A 17275-nucleotide genomic window follows, 5' to 3' on the forward strand; every position below is an offset into this window, starting at 1 on the left:
GTTCCTTGGGGGGAGGGGGTAGACTCAAAACAAAAGAGGCAGATTTCCATGGCTTTGGTGAAGATTTGTGCCAGAAGACATCAGGTAGTTAATATGCCCTATAACACAATTAACAGAATTAAATAAAATTAAAATAACAATAAGAAATACAGAAAGTAACTGAGCAGCAGTAATCACTATGGCAGATGTGAATGTGACCCACTGAGGAAGGTCTCAGCCCAGTTTGGGGGTGCACAGGTTTTGGGGTATGGTACTCCAGAGGACAGGCTGTGACTATGTACAACTCCTCTGGCCTGGATTTGCCACAGGTCAGCAGTCTAACCCGGGACAGCGGTCTAACCCGGGACAACAGTCCTCCTCTATGGCCTCTCAACCCGACCAGGTCACTGCGTAAGTGAGCAGGGTGATACACACTGGAGCATATGTGCTATGAGTGTGCAGAGTGGAAAAAGGGGCTGCTGCCTGCCCCATGTTAAAGTTCCTCTCAGTCAGAATAAATTTATTTTTATTTATTTATTATTTATTTAATTATTCTGAGGCTCATGTTAATATGAACATATATATGAATACATCTAAAAATAAATGTGGATCACTGCCTTTCACAGATATGCTCAAGAGCACCATCATCTGTTTAGCTGAGGTTCTGACCTTCTGTGGTCACAGGTCACATGACCTGTGAGCACTTAAACCTGGATTTTAATTGTTACCGTCCAGGTGTCACGCTAGTGTTTAAACAATCGGCACAATATCCCTGCTAATCATACAGAAAATGCCTAATGGTGACATTCTTTCATATCCAGTATACTATGCCTTTGGCAAAGATATGAGCTCAGTGAGAAGCGACCTCCTGACACAGTGTCTAGTATGGCAACACAAAATGCTGAGCAAAGCCGGGTGAAGGCCTCACTGCAACCCCCTCCTGTCTCCCTGCTGACTGTAGCTGCAACAGCTAGCAATGTAGCAAGCAAACAGGCAAGCCGGCTGTGCATCTCACAGGCAAATCCTGCACCGGGACACAGATGTGAGGAAGATGCAGCTCTGTCCTCACCCTCACCTTCAGCGCTCCTCTCCTGAGCGCTTTTCTGAGTGAGATCCACGCTGCGCCTCGCTGAGCAGCTTAGAATAGCAGCGTACCAGTCGCTGTGGTCAAAATACACCACTATGATCTGTGAAATCACAGCTTTTCCTAAAAAGAGCTGAACATGTGCTGTGCAACACAAAAATAAACAAAACAGAACTCATATACAAACATGTGCATTGCAAAAACCTTTACTTTTTCCGATGCCACTTCCAGCACCTTACAGACATTATGTGATTATCTAACAGCTTCAGCAGCCACAGATAAAAGGGCTGCAGACTTTCCCTCCTCACGTCAAACCGAAAATTGCAGAGTGGTGAATATACGCCCCCTGGAGGCCAGAGAGGTATGACAAAAACCTTACAAATTCCACACTTAGACAATGTATTTCCTACGGCACTAACTGATATATGTGACCATGGCAACACTGAAAACAGGCTCAGAACATACTGAGTGTTAAGTGAAAAAGGGGAAAATTTATTTCCAAAACATAATACCTCATACTCATGCCTGACGCTAATGCTCCAACTAACAGCCAGAGCAGCTTCACGGAGGAAGACATTCTGCTCACACACAGCTTAGTTTCATTTGCTTTTCATGTAGAAAAATACTGAGATAAGAAGAGTATTTTGTTTTCTTTTGGTCACTATATTAACACACAGATAAAGATGTGTGCATTTAACCGCCGAAATGAGAGAAACTGCCCCCATTCCCTCTGCCTTCTCGCCAGCACTGAAGGGGCTTCCTGCTCCCAGTCCCAAGCCATGAGGAACTGAAACCTCACACCCACAATGCACTGCTCTCTACCCCTCCTGATCCATCAGCCGCTGTCGCGTCTCCATGACGATCTCCTCCATGATCTCTGGCTTCAGAATGTCCTTGATCTGGAACAGTGAGGTGGCAGGGTGTCATGTGGGAGGCTTCTGGCTCATACTAACACAGATACACTCACATATCTGGGCCAATTCAGGTTTCACACCAACAAAAATGATTCCACAAAATATAAAGGTCATGAGATTAAGTCTGTGTGGAAGAATTCAGCATACAGAGACATACCACAGAGATGCTCAATTTTCAAACTGAAGTTGCTAAAAAATCCTACAAAAGTCCTGGCATAAATCCTGGCAAACGTCTGCATTTCTGTAGTGTAAAGATGTGAAATACTTCCACCAGCCAGGTCCATGATAAGAGCTTCCACAGATACACCTTTGTGCACTAACTCACACGGAGCTCAGACACACACATCTCCTTCAGAAGCACAGGTGCAGGGTTACCTGGTGAGGGAGGGAGGACTCATAGCAGTACAGCAGGCTGGTGTCGTACAGCAGAACCTTGTGGGCAGCTAGGGCCAGCAGGCAGTTCCTCAGCCTGGAGATGACCTCCCGATCCGCCAGGGGTACGGGCTGGGGGGGGAGGGGGGGCATTACAACACCACAGCACTGCATTCCTGAAAATGAGGATCCCCATACCACCTCTCCAATCAGGTGTTTCAGTGTCACCCTGACTCCAAGCCTCACCTCCATGCTGGTGTAGTAGCCCCCCGCCTCCTCGTCCTGTTGGCCGGGGGTGGGGTACAGCCACACGAAGCCGTTGTTCCCCAGAATGACAGACGCCCCGCACGGCAGGTTGTGGAAGTGCGTCTTCTGCCTCTTCACCAGGGAAGGTGACACCTGCACCAGAACTCCCTGCCCCAGCTGCAGGGGGGGCAGAGAGCCAGAAACAACAGGAGTGAGATTAGGAGAATATCAGAGAGCAACCTCTCTGCTATGTAATAACGATGCCCCCCCCCCCGAAAGAGAGCCCACCTTCCCATACTTCAGGCTGCGTGTGTGCAGGGAAAGGGCTCCATCAGAGAAAACAGACTGCACCTCCGCCTGGGACAGCAGCCCGTCAGGGAAAACCCCACAGCACTGAGAGACACACACACACACACACACACACACACACACACACACACACACACAGCCACAGCACTGAGACACACACACACACACAGCCACAGCACTGAGACACACACACACACACACACACACACACACACACACACACACACACACACACAGCCACAGCACTGAGACACACACACACACACACCCACAGCACTGAGAGACACACACACACACACACACACACACAGCCACAGCACTGAGACACACACACACACACACACACACACAGCCACAGCACTGAGACACACACACACACACACACACAGCCACAGCACTGAGAGACACACACACACACACACACACACACACACACACACACACACACACACACACACACACAGCCACAGCACTGAGAAACACACAAACCGCCATACAACCAGAAGAACACTTGAGCAGTTGTATTTTGTAAAGCACTCCCACCTTACTTTGTTGGGCTTTCCAAAACAGAATGTTTCTAAGGTTAAATGGGTTGAATTTTAAAGGAAAACTGTTCACCTGAAGTTACAGTGATGACCTGAATTATTATGGCTGGACAGACGACTTTGATCACATAATGTTTAGCTGAAAGGTAACACCGCTCCCTAAAGCCAGCGCAGCACTGGCAGCAGTGCCTGCCCCCTGTGCGCCTGCATGTGGGGCTGTAAGCACAGACGGAGTTTCACAGCAGGACAGGAACCGCCCTGCAATGTGACCAAAGCCAAAGCCTGCTGGACCTCTGTGTCGCAGGGACAGACAGACAGAGGCACTGAGAAACATACTGGGTATAATGGAATGCAAATTTTGTTAAAAGGGATACGCTAATCAGGTCGCCCTCCTGTAGGTAGTGTCTCATGGTCAGCTCATCCTCCGCTGATCGTCTCCTCTGAGGAGCAGAAAAAACCAGCCGTCAGTCTCACAGCAGTGCATAGTGCGCGCGCACGCACACACACACCTAGACAAGTAATTTAAAAACAATATTTTCACACTGTATCGGAACTACACCCACACTGATGCCCACCCATCTACAGCAGCCTGGAGTTCTGTGCTAAACCAAACAGCCTGAGTAACTCTCACTCAGAGGAGAGGTGAAGCTCCACCCACCAGCTCTCCCCCAGGCAGGTTGACGGAAGACAGCAGCAGCACAGAGTCCAGGCGAGAGCTGGTCTCCACCTTCCAGCGTTTCTGCTGCACCTGAGACACACCAGGCAAAAGCTGTCAGTTCCACCTGGACAGGGAACACCTACGTATTACCCCCCAAATATCCGCTTCCTCTCCTGCCTTACCTCTGTGATTCTGCCCACAACCACATCCCCAACTTCACCATTAAACCTGGAGAGAACCGGAAGACAAAGACCCACAACAATCTGTTTCATATACACACTGATCAAACTTTAAAGCCACTTGGAATTACCAAATAGAGCTGGGACTAACAAAAACATCTCACACATTATCTTGCTTTAACCTTAGATTAGATGCTGGAAATCTTGGTTTTACAAATGTGTCAGTGAAAGGCCTGGGCTTGCAGCAGTGCTCGTGGGACTGAGAGCTGACGGGTGGGCACTCAGGTCGCGCTCACCTGGTCTTCAGGGGCTTCACGCAGATGAGTTTGTTCACTCTTTCCACCTCTCCTGCCACCGACGCCGTCAGCTTGTCCTCGTCCATGTAGGTGCCGTGACCCCTGCGGAAACACCGACGCAGCGACGCTACTGCACACCCCTTCATTCAGACTGCTGACTGTCAGCAGGAAACTTCCAAACAATCTGCGGCTTTCGCACTTCAAACATATTTATCTGTGAGCAGAGACTGACATCCCGGGACACACAGGCAGCCAACAGTAACTGTCTTTATCAGCCGTGTGCGGCATCAGATCACACCTTCCCACAGCAACCGCCGCTGCTCAGCAGCTAATTTACGCCTGCAGGAACTGGTAGATCTTTACATGATAGCTCATGCAAGCTACCACTGCACGGTCAGCCACCAAACTCATCATTTTTAGTAGAATTTACTTCATTTTAACATAAACTCTGATACTGATAATTCTAAATTCTAAATGAAACCATATCCTTATCATTATCAAATACAATAATCCTAAAAATCGAACCGAAAGGTGAGCTAGGTTTGCGTTTTGGTCACCGCACTTTGTCTTCTTTCTGGATCACAAAAGTTGTTTTTAGGAAATGTGTGTAATTAGCTCGCTAGATACCTCATGAATCCCGTGTCTGACGTGATAACATCTCCAGGAACTACGAGATGCTTCCCAGCTGTGGCAGACGCTAAAGAGTCCGCCACTTGTTTCCGAACAGTCGGGAGTCTCATGTCCACCGCCATGCTGCCTGCTCAGTGAGAGGCGCCGTTTGATGGCGTCACTCCCACGGTCCCACGGGCAGAGATTTTCCCTGGGTTACGAGCTTCCGGACCTGTTTCCGTCTTCAGCTGTGTACGAAGCATTTGGAAGGTGGAGTCCACAGTTCCACCCAAACTTTTGTATTTTTGATGTAGCATTTTCTTCTGCTTTGTCAAAATGGGTACTTTTACTTATAATTATTGAAGTAGTGTTATATTAGTGTATAAATTAATTACGAATTATACCAGATATCTCCATCTGAAACTTCGCTTTATTAGTCAGGCACACCGTAAATCAGCAAATGAGTCTGAAGCTGGAGGAGATTGATTCCACAGGACTCTGGCGCCACCTTCCGGATGAAATCTGAATGTAAATGACAGCTTTGGGACGCAACAGTGTTTGCGGTCAGAAACGTGAAAAAATACCCTTTTATAAACAATAAAATGCAGTTAAAAACGAGGCAGTATTATTACGACTGGCGTCGTTTGAGTTCCACCCTTTGTGTTTCATGTTCAATCAATATAACTATTGTGAATTAGTTATTTGATAACAATACGTCATACTTGTAATTTGCGGTAGGATTTCAATTACTAGACTATACCCAGTGTTATTTCATCGCTGTCTAAGGCTGCTTCTGTTTACTGAGGTAAATCATGTTGTTTATAGTGACGCTGCTTAATATCAGGCTGAACCTGGAAAACGGCACGTTGGCTTGAAAGAAATGCAGTGTTCTCGAATATTATCACTGGACTTGATCACGTATTCTTGTGCCAAACCTTATAAAAGTTATATATTTGCACGCCGCGTGGTACCACACCGTCTCGCCCAGGTGATGATGATAATAGCTGTGTAGCGGTTATGATAACAGGACCCGTGGGGCATATTTAAAGTGGTGTGCTGAAAATGTCTGTGATATATTACGTCTGTGAAAACCTGTGAGTTATGCACGTGTATTTGCATGTGTATGCATTTCTACGTTACGTTAAATAAATTTGCCATGAAATGCTTTATTATATAAAAACAATCAAAGACTAATTTCTGTCATAGTTTATTCAGAATACAAGGTGAAAATACAAAGTTATTTACATCTGCATACATAGTATTCATAATATATAATAACAAAGTTTTGTAATTAAAGTTTTACATACATATACAGAGATAAAGTGACTATTCAGTATTTGTGGAAGTAGAGCACGGCTTAAAATTATATTTACATGTTTATAATATTTTTTCTATATACATGTTCTGACTTTATGCCCTTCGCAGACATGGATGTAATGACACTGAAAGGACACAGGGGGCGCACAACTTCATAGTCAACCAGAGGAATTCCGCGAAGCGTCCAGAATTAATCTTGGTCTTGGAGAGCTACAGTGTCACGTCGGGTTTTAGTAACACCTCAGCAGTTAGCCGCCTGATTACGCTAGTAATCATCTGCATTGGACCGGTGTCGTTCTCCCCTGTCCTGAGTCTAAAAATCTGGTGCATTGCAGGGTTTCAGATGGGTGTGAATGGTCCCCTGACCAAGTGGTCCTGTAAGCAACAAACAATTTGCATGCAAACGTATGGGCAAATGCTTCATACTTTCAGTTACAGTGTCAAATAAGACATAGAACAATGTCCTCATCACCTGCAGTTCATCTTCAAGCTACGAATTGTCTCATGCACTGGAAATTATAGAATTAATTAAGTTTGAAAAATGGAGAAAATGCTGAGCTTTTTGTTTGGATGCTTTGTGTCTGTTAACTGAAATGTCTCTGTCTGTTTTTAAACATTCAGACAGTGTTTGAATGTGTGGTTCAGCCTGCCAGCCATGTTCAGGCCCTGCTGGGAGCCTCGGCTCTGGAGACTCGGTCTCCAGCCAGAGCCTCTGGCCACTGATAAAGGCCGTCTGGCAGCATCCAGCGCGCGGCGCCTCAGAGGGAACCAGGCTGGACCCCCGGAAGCAGCAATCAGCCAGACAGACACTCCAGCTTGAGTCAGTAGTAAGCACTGCTGTTGTATTCACATGAGGGTGTGAGTGAAGAGTGTGTGTGTGGTGTATGTGAGTGTAGTGTGAGTGGTTGTGTGTGTGCTTGTTTGTGTGTATGTGTTTTATGTGTGTATGTGTGTGTAGTGTCTGTGTGTTGTATGCATGTATATGTGCGTGTGTGTGTGTGCGTGCGTGGGTGTTTGGTCCTTTCCTCACAGCACCATGGTGGGGATGTGGTGCACCAGCGAGGCGGGGTGGGGTACAGGGGTGATCTGCGGGGGGGGAGGGGAGTGCGTCTGCAGGGAGACGGCGCTGGCGCTGGAGGGGCGGTGGCGGGCGCTCTTCTGGTGCGCGCGCAGGCCGGCCAGCTGCGAGTACGCGCTCTGGCACACGTGGCACTTGTAGGGCCGCTCGCCCGTGTGCAGACGCACGTGGTTGCGCAGCGTGGAGCTCTGGCTGAAGCGGCGGTTGCAGAAGCGGCAGACGAAGGGCTTGTCCAGCGTGTGGATGCGCATGTGCGAGCGCAGGTTGCTGCGCGAGTTGAAGCCCCGGTGGCAGATGACGCAGCGCATGCGGCTGGCTGTCGAGGAGGAGGAGGAGGACGACGACGAGGAGGAGGAAGACGAGGAGCCGTCACACAGGTGGAAATCGTCTGTACAGGAGGAACAGCAGAGGCGCGTTAGCCAAAGCAAAAACTCCCATCCAGGAAGGAATGAGTGAGGAGCAGCTCTCCTCTCCACCCAGCGCTGGCCTGGCACAGAACCCTCACCCTCATACTGAGGTCACAGAAACAGCTGGAGAGGATCTGAGAGTAATGAACACACTAATGAACCCTTTGTCCCCTGAGTGGCTCTGATAACAATCACTCCTGCCCCCCCCAGCCCCCCCAGCCCCCCCACCCCACACACACACACACACACACACACACACACACCCCCAGGGAAAGGACTCACCATTCTTGTGTTTCTTCTGATGTTCCTCCTCAGTTCCAGGAACCCCAGGAATGCCCAGGAAGGTGTTATGGGAATTTCCGTACCACACCAGCAGCTCCTGGTCTGGGGGGATGGTCTGTGGGACCGGAGAGATGCAGGTGTGATGCAGCGTCTGGAAGCTGTGAGCTGCAGCTGATCGCAGTGGGTGCAGGAGCCCCCGCTCAGACAGCGCAGGACAGCAGCCCCTGAGAGGCGTCGGAGAGACACACTCACCTCCACCGCCTTGTAGAAGATGCTGCTGCCGATCTGCACCACCTCCAGGTTCTGCTCCTGCTCGTTTCGAGCGCATTTGATGTACGTCATCCAGCTGCGGTGGTCCTCCTGGCTGGCGTCGATGAAGTAGCGCACCGTACCGTCCTCGTTAAACACCTGTGGCAGGTATATCGCACAGGGTCACAAACAGGGCTTTCGCTCGGCAGGGGTGAGGAGTGACTCTCTGACCTCTCCCTCTTTGACCTCCGCCCCTGCTCACCTCCCACATCAGGTTGTTGTTTTTGAAGAGGTCCACGTGCTCCGGGGAGATGACTCTCCCGGTGAAGGGACCCATCTCCGTGCCAGCCTTGATCCACGTCTTGGAGAAGATCCCGAGCCCCTCTCCGGGGATGGAGCTCTGCGCGATGATGACCTCGCTCGGCAGCACCAGACTCGACAGCTTCTGAACCTCTGTAGAAAAAGCGCAGCGGAAAACAGGAAGAGGATTTAAGCGAAGCGTAGCAAGTAAGTGCGCGGCGCACGTGCGCTGGCAGGGCTTCCGCGAGTCTGCGGAGACCACAGCGCGCACACAAACAGCGACAGCGCTCACTCTGAATGTCCTATCATTACAGTGCTGTCCGACATCACAGGACGGTGTTCAGGCGTCTAGTTTCGGATGCCTAAATATTTCATGCTTTTATGATTCAATACACACCTATCGGATAAAGAGTATAAGCAGTAAATAATTTTGGATTTTAAGTTAAGTTGTACACAGTAAACTTCATCCAAATATATACGTTTCTTATTCGGCAAAATGTAATATATCGAATAAAAGATATTGTAATTGAAATTCATCAAACTGATTGTAACGAATTTAAAAATGACTTTTAACCTGTGAGGACTTTACATTTTTTTATTTAACAGAAAATAGAAAATTCTCTGCCTGCTAGTATAAAATAGTTTTACCTAAGTTCAAGAAAAGGAATGTTCATATAGAAGAGTTTTGTTTTTCTTTTTAGAAACTAAAAGAAACAAAAACGTTTTTTTAAAAAATTTAATGTCAAAATCAATGGGATTGTATTTGAGACGGAGAAAAGACGCCCCGGATCGGTCTTAAATGGCCTGCTATTATTCACGTCCAGCAATTTTCCATGCTTTAGATGTGATATACATTCATTAAACTCAAATGGAAAGAAATGGCTAATTCCAAATTCATTAGCCCTTTAAGAACTCTGTAGCAATAAATTTAGGGTGAATGAAATGAGGTCTTGTTTAAAAGGCTCAGGAATTTCTGGGACAAAAAAATGGAAAGGCGATTAGATGGTTGACACGGTATGAATGGCAATAGAATTAGCCTTCACGGTGTATTAACGGAGGAACAGCAATCTTTTAAGGCGAGAGAAAGCGCAAAGTGCAGGCGCGCCCTAGCTGCCAGAGCCGAGGAAAAGAGGCTGTGTGGAGTTTGATGAATGAGGATAAAAAGCGGGACATCTAAAAGAATGGGCACTTTCTCGCTCTATAGTCCCGGCTTTAAGTGGAAACTTTCTCAGGTCAAGCGCAACGTTAACCAAATGAATTTAATACCTTTCTTCTTTAAGTCAGCAACAGTTACACGCCTAACAAGCTTCTAAATGCGAGGTCTCAATGTGCTAAACGGGTTAATGCGCTAAATGGGTGGAAATAAAGGAGAAAAGTAGGGGAAAACCGGGGAACAGTAATGGGAAAGTCACGGGGACCTTGGGAAGAAATCTCAAACAGTGAATGCCTGCAAGTTTGTACCCTCAGTGCGTTTAGTCTGACGGTGGGAGCCAGGGACGCTCCAACGGAGTTCACACCGCTCAGATTGAAAAATAGCGCTTTATCCCAAAGCTATTCTATTTACTATTGCGCCACAAAAAATAAATTATTGTGGGAAAAAATGAATTAATCGAAAGGAAAGCCGCTCATCTGAATGGAATGGACGGCTCGTTCCAGACAAAATTTTGTTGGTCATCAAATTCATATGCATTGTGCGTCTAGTGTTATTATGTGTACATTCTAAAAACAGTTTTACTGCACGTCAATTCGAAGTTTTCATTTAGGTTCATATTTGTACAGGTAAATGAAGACAACAATTAGCAGGACACAAACTGTCATTCAGCAAGCACACGCAGAGAAACCAAAGCACGTCATTAGATTTACAGTGTCAGAAATGCTTCTGAAACCGTGAAACTCACCTCCCGAGAAGGACTGCGCCAGGACCTCGGCAGTGAAGGCAGTTTTGGGACTGACGCTGCTCGTTTTTTCTTCGAAAAGGTGCTCCCCGAGAACGTTCCTCCATCGCCCGTAGAGAAAGCTGTGGAGAATGTCTGATGTAATGATTTCAGACAGAGATAGACTCTGCTGTTTAAATCCAGACTTCAGCACCAAAGCCTCTGCGGGCAACACCGACCCCATGGTACCGCTAATTTAAACCGCCTAACAACAGTTTAAACAGAGTGAAGCAATGTAAAAATATCGCCCTTTCTTTTTAGTAACAGGTTGATTTTTGAGTAAAACAAAAAGGAAAATAAACGAATAGGTTAAAGTAAATTAAAAACCTGTATCAATATATAATCTGTTGCCAACGGGTATTCCTCCTTGGCGGGCGGCGGGGTTGAAAATGGTCCTTTTCAAAGTCTCGGTTCTCTTTATATGCGGCTGGTTTGACCCTCTCTAATTAGTTATTAATGACCCTCCCTTGTGTTCTATAGACTTGTTCTACCAGAAAAAGAGCCAAGCCTTTTCTGAGTGGCCACTCCTTTGGGGACTGGCGAGCGTGTGTGTGCGTGTGTTGTTGGGGGGGTTGGGGGGGATACAACAACCACCTTCCCGCAATAATAACAAGCCCCGTCTCCCCACGCACTCACCGGTGAGGCATCTCCACCCGCTGTTGTTGGGGTTGCGGAACCCAGCGCCTCGGTTCAGCGACTTGGCGCTCTTGGCAAAGGCAAAAGCCAAACGAACTAAAATCAAAACCAGCTCCCAGCATGAAAACAGACAAATGAACGGCTGGATTAATTTTGAATGAACTTCATATATCCCCAGTTGATTTTGCAATCGCTTTATGCAATAGTCATGAGTTAAAACGCTTTTCGTTAACAAAATACATTTGAAATGATTAATTTTCTAGTTATTAAACACTTGGTCACCAAACACCCGTACACTGTGCCCTTTCCTCGTCACATATCTTGTCTAATACACAAGGACCTATAAAGTATTACTCAAGATCACATAACCCTTTTACCAGTGTGCCTTGCTGTTTGAACGCAGGTAAAAGTATTATCGGTGTGTTTTCGACAAGTGTGACACGTCAAGATAATTTCTTACAGTAACAAAATAACAAGCAAGTACATCCACCCTGCACGTATTTAACGTTTCACAAAACAGGAAATATGGCGGATTAACATACACGGATTAATTTTCAATCACAGGTGATTTAACTCCGTGTGTTCTGTGGTCACACAATCTGACATGGCATTTTGTTTTAGTTTCTTTTGTCAGCCGCATACGCCTCTTGCATGAAGCGTAATTACAGAGGTTAATGCATTATAAAGCATCGAATGGAAACCTCGCATTTTAGATCGTTTGACGGTTCTTTACGTCCGGCTCTTTAACAGAACTAAACGCACACGCAGGTGTAAAAATATTAAACGAACCCTTCATCGCACAGGTGTTCTCCCGCACACATTGACACATCGACTTGTATTCTCTTTTCAACGAAGCCAAACCTCGAGTAAGGCTATTGTTAATCTTTGATATAACGCTTATAATTAAATGGCAATTATAATACTCTTAATTCGTGAAAGTTCAATTTAGTTACATTTTAATTTTTCGAAGGTACTAATTCCAAATGTAACAGGTGTAGAGCTGGACGCAATTCGGCAAAGTGTTTGTTTCAGATTTCATCAGATGAGCGGAATCAAGTCATAAATAAATTATGCAGTTTAAAGTGTTGAAAAATATATTAAACAGAAATATCATTATTCATTTTTTACAGTCATTCAAGGTTTTTTTTTTCCATCATTACGAATATCAGTACCCATTCTCCTAATCCTGAATTATATTATTGAATACAAACTGTAACAAACTGAATGTGGGCGGCGAAGCCGAACCGAAACGCTAACTTCTTTCTCTCAGCGTGTCCTTTCCATTGGCTTTTTACAGAATCGGACAGTAATATTAATATAGTACTTGGTAATAACAGCGTCAATAAAAGTAGAGATACGATTTTAATGTGGTTTAATGTATTGTTCCAAGGCACAGAAATATGTAAAGCCGGCTTAGTGGGGTAGGCCCTATATCTTTTCTATTCCCCGTATTTTTGTAGCGGTAAGCGGTTTAATATTCATGGATGTTAATATAAAGCCTTCAGTTTGGTGCCTGTGTTTAGAGGTGTATATGGCCTTTTTTCAATAGCCACAGTTCTTTCTGCTTTCCTCTCCTTTTCTGGGTTGATGGACTGGGAGTAAATGGGCCCTTTCCCCCCTTTTCCTGCAGAGAGAACATCTTTATTCCGTCCGAGGCTCGCGGCTTTCCTATTTAAGTCCCTCCGAAATAATGTCAGGCGAAAGAAAAGTGCTGCAAATCAATCTTTCATGGTGTTTTTGAGGGCAATTTGACATCCATGCACTCCTCTTTTATTTGGATAACTACAAGGGGATGGTCAGAAAATCTGGACAAGGTTGGGGTCTGACGAGTGGGGACACGGGATGAAATGAAGAATAGAGCTCGAAGTGAAACGGGTCGCTCGGAACGCGGTGGCGACGGAGAATGAAGGTGAGTGACGAGGCACGAAAAAAGATTACTGCTCAACAGCTGCTTTTGGGGGGCTCCCCCACCCCCCGTTTTTATTTTTTCTAAGGATTTCTTCTCTCCCTCCTTGAATGGGATTTGCACACATTGTGATTGATTTATATTTATTGCAGTTAAACATTTATTGCACTCAAAGACGTTTCAACATTTCAACAAAAGTAAGCGACAGAGAGGGTGGAAAAGAGATGGGGAGTGTGTGTGTGTGTGTGTGTGTGTGTGTGGGGGGGGGGGGGGGGGGGGGGGGGGGGGGGGGGGGGGGGGGGGGGGGGGGGGGGGTCCTTTTTTAATTAAAGGTATATTAAATAAAGCTTACGGACGGAATATGCAGCAACCAACATTAATTTGGTGTGCTCATTAGTAAACCAATTTTAACTCGAGGTGATGTGGGTCCAGACATTTACAGAAACTTATTTTTTAAATAAAATATGACCTCATTGATTCTTACAAACGGGACATATACATTTTTTGTTTGGTTAGAGGTAATATGTCTCTAATTATTTCTCTTTCCTTTAAAATGTCAAGTGAAAGCTGACATTTTTATAGTAGTTTACAGCCTGTTTAATGGTAGACTTAAGGCACAGTTCGCTCAGATTTGCTTTTAGAAACATTTTTTGGTCAATTCGTTGGCTGACATGTATTTAGGTGTGAAATGTTTTTCAGCAGGAACAATGGCACACACGCCAAAGCAAAGCAAAAAGGCAGTTATCCTTGCAGTTATGCATTATGAAATAACCATCACATTTTAAAACGTAACCCAGTGCGACGGCTGCCAGTGATGCTCTTTACATTACGGTGCACTTTGTTTTTAATATCTCACGAAAATGAAAACTCCAAATCGAAAATGGAAGTTTGGAAGCTCATATTTACACGTGGATTTCGGCTGGAAACCGCACTGCGGGTTACAGGCAGCTCTGTCCGTCGAATTATGATCTTTAAAACGATTAAAACTAGTGTGCGGAAGACCTATCGGTCAGGTTAATCGAGTCAGTATCTACAGCACCTGATATTTTACATCAGAAAGTGCCCATTAATTACTGGAAAAATCATCACTTCGCCAAAGTACTAAAACCAGAAAAGCAAAAAAGTGATTTAAAACAAATATCAAACTAATTGGCAACGAATGTGTGAAGCAAATGAAGCCGTACAAGTACAGGGATGATCGTGGTTATTTACTGTTAAACTAATAAAAAACGACACAAAGAACAAACCGGAGAAATATGAGAAGGCACTATTTATTTGTGATGTATCCATCTAGATTGTTCTAGATTGTCGTGAGTGGACAGTTTCTGAAGGAAAATAAAATCTAATTGAACGGCAAAAGCGGAGTCCCACCAGGATATCAGTTTCAATTAGAGACATTATACACTACATAAAAGATGAAGTGCAATTTTCAATGTGTAAAAATAGAGGTAATAGTAACAAAATTAAAAGTTACCCCAGTGCGTAATTTATTTAACATTCATGGCTTTCTCCTCCTTTCCAGTGCGGTTCACTTGCACAAAGAAGCAAGCTGTTTCGGGAGCTTTTATAATGGGAGAAAGGAGACAAGAATCCGGCAATAATGGAGATCTGCAAATGTTTTTCAATAGATTTGACTCAATGAACAGTGGATTTTTCCTGGGTAAGAATATGGGAGAGTTTGGCTGGAAAGCCGCGGCTGAATTTAATGGGGGTGAGGGAGAGAGAGATGGGTTTTTTATTTGGTCGGATAAAATTTAATTAGCTTAGTACAGCCCTTGAGAGACAAAAGGAACTCAATATGTACCCAATCTGAATCTCTTTGGGGAAACAGACTGCTGAAAGTCAAAAGAATTGCGAAGAGAAAGGCAAGCTTTTTCAACACAGGACAGAGAATGAGGACAACCGAGGGAGACGGCAGGTGACTGGCACGCGTAAAAACAAGGGGGACACTTTTGGCACATGGCTGATTATTTGAAAGAGAAAGAAGGGGAGACAAAAATAGAGGTTTCTCCAGGTTTTGCCCACTTAGACCAGCTGAAGACGAGGAGATGAAAAGACCGAAAAGAGTAAGAGAGCGTTCTAAAGCAAACAGAAGCCATTAAAAAGCCGTTTGGGAAGGGTGCAACTCGGGGGACGTGGTTATGGGAATGTGCCCAAATGGTGGGGTAAAAATTATCTTAAAAAAGCCCCCAATTTTGTCAACCATTTATACATATTCATAGTCTGCATGCATACAATTCTGAACTGAGCGCCAATTCATCGAGCTGCAATTCATGTGATTCGTCCGCGGTATATAACAGGAGCACATTTGCACAATTTCAGTAACTACTGGAGAGCCGCTCGCATCTTGCTCTGGCTCTGCAGTTTGATTCTGTGGTGGTGTCTTTGTGAAAACGGACATTTTACATTCAAATCCTTATATTTCCTCACAGGTTTATGGAGGATTTTGTTTGAAATATTTCAGAATCAGACAGTTTCATGGGAAATAATCTTAGAACCACCGTTCAGCAAAACGCGAGATATGTGAGTGCACCACTTTGGTATATTAACGTTACGTGACTTCCTCTCTTTCTAAAAAGTTGTTCATTTTATGCGCTCTTTCCCTCTAAAATACTAAGAAAATATCTAAAACAATTTAAAAGACTCAACAGCAAACACTATAGCAACAAGTTAGAAATAAGCATAAAAGTCATTTAATTAAGAGTCTATAGGAGGGGCGGAAAATATTTAGACACATTTTCTGCCGCGCCGCACCGCGCATTAAAGACCAGTGTGGCTGGTACGAATCCCTCTATTGGTCAGATTAAATGCGAAAGTGTTTCTCGGCAAATGCGTCGGGCAGCAGAAGGTCAGATGTCGCAGTGGCAAAGCGCAGCTCTTGTGTCGAGTGCACATTCAATATCGTGTTTTCCTCCAACAATTTTTATGGCCAGGCCGTGGCGTGTAAAGCACGAGCCTTCTCGAGTAAAGAAAACAAAGAGCAGCTCGATTATGAAGTATCGGCGTGCGAACGAGACGCGGAACGGCGGCGCAACCTCGCCTCGGTCTCTCCTGCGACGCCGACCGGGCTGATTGACACTGAAGATAATTAATCATATTCAGACGATTTAATGCGCCTTTATAAGGATAGCTGTATTAAGTATACATACACATCTCTCTCGTACAGTTTGTGTTACGACGATCGATTTAGCATTATACACAACTCAAACATATTTTCACTGTTTATATTTTCTGTTAAAAGTGTATAGTTCTGTATGTTAAAATAATGGCAATGTGCGGAGAAAGTTCCGCGGCGACTGACCAAACAACGCCGACATCCTCAAAGCAAGAAAAATAAGACGCATTAATTGAGAAACGGCACATGTCGGCAGCGAAGGAGTTCCGTCTGTGGCAGATAGGGGGCAGAATGAAGGCGGGTTAAGTGATCTGTGCGATTTCGCGTCTGCTGGTCTGGAATGTAACACCGCGTATAAAAGCTGTGGCTGTTGAGAAAATAGTTACCTCCCATTTAATGAATACACACAGGTACTTCAAGCATCTTAAATTTGTCACTTACATTTTTTCGACCGACTAGTTTCTTAAATATAAAAGCATAGTTGTTACTATTCCTCTAAGATGTCTGATGTCCTCTAAGAATGACAAAGATATTCGAAAATTGCCCTAATAGGATATGCACAGGCTGAAGATTTTGCTCGCAAAACCGAAGTGAATTCAATGCGTGGATAAAATTCCATTTACCTCATTTAAAAACAACTTTACAGCCGCTCAGAACATTGCGCGGTACCCACCTGACACACAAATACATGTACGCACGCCTTCCTACTGATGGTGTGCACAAATGTACATTCAGTTTCAGCTGTGTGTTTGTGTATTACACTAAAAAGTGCAACCTAAGGCTACACATTAACAGTAACATAAAAGTGCACCTTTTGTGCCCGTTCATGTATTTAATCAAACCTGAGTCATAGGATTAAA

General features: G+C 45.0%; 2 protein-coding genes across 2 annotated transcripts; both read right to left on the minus strand.

Annotated features, from left to right (window-relative positions):
* Window positions 1-1015: 1015 nt before the first annotated feature.
* Window positions 1016-5334, minus strand: exosc2 (exosome component 2). Its single transcript, XM_036527465.1, has 9 exons — window positions 5210-5334; window positions 4583-4684; window positions 4290-4335; window positions 4108-4197; window positions 3824-3889; window positions 2884-2952; window positions 2596-2772; window positions 2353-2481; window positions 1016-1962 (listed from the first exon to the last, which is right to left on the minus strand). Exons 1-9 carry the CDS (start codon window positions 5332-5334, stop codon window positions 1882-1884), a joined length of 885 nt encoding a protein of 294 aa, XP_036383358.1. The 3' UTR covers window positions 1016-1881.
* Window positions 5335-7470: 2136 nt separating this feature from the next.
* On the minus strand, window positions 7471-11006 carry prdm12b (PR domain containing 12b). Its single transcript, XM_036528006.1, has 5 exons — window positions 10723-11006; window positions 8787-8977; window positions 8528-8683; window positions 8276-8390; window positions 7471-7974 (listed from the first exon to the last, which is right to left on the minus strand). The coding sequence occupies exons 1-5, from the start codon at window positions 10940-10942 to the stop codon at window positions 7535-7537; spliced, it is 1122 nt and encodes a 373-aa protein (XP_036383899.1). The 5' UTR covers window positions 10943-11006; the 3' UTR covers window positions 7471-7534.
* Between the last annotated feature and the right edge of the window lie 6269 nt (window positions 11007-17275).

This window comes from Megalops cyprinoides, chromosome 4 (genome assembly GCF_013368585.1).
Source record: "Megalops cyprinoides isolate fMegCyp1 chromosome 4, fMegCyp1.pri, whole genome shotgun sequence".
In the NCBI taxonomy this organism is placed as follows: Eukaryota; Metazoa; Chordata; class Actinopteri; order Elopiformes; family Megalopidae; genus Megalops; species Megalops cyprinoides.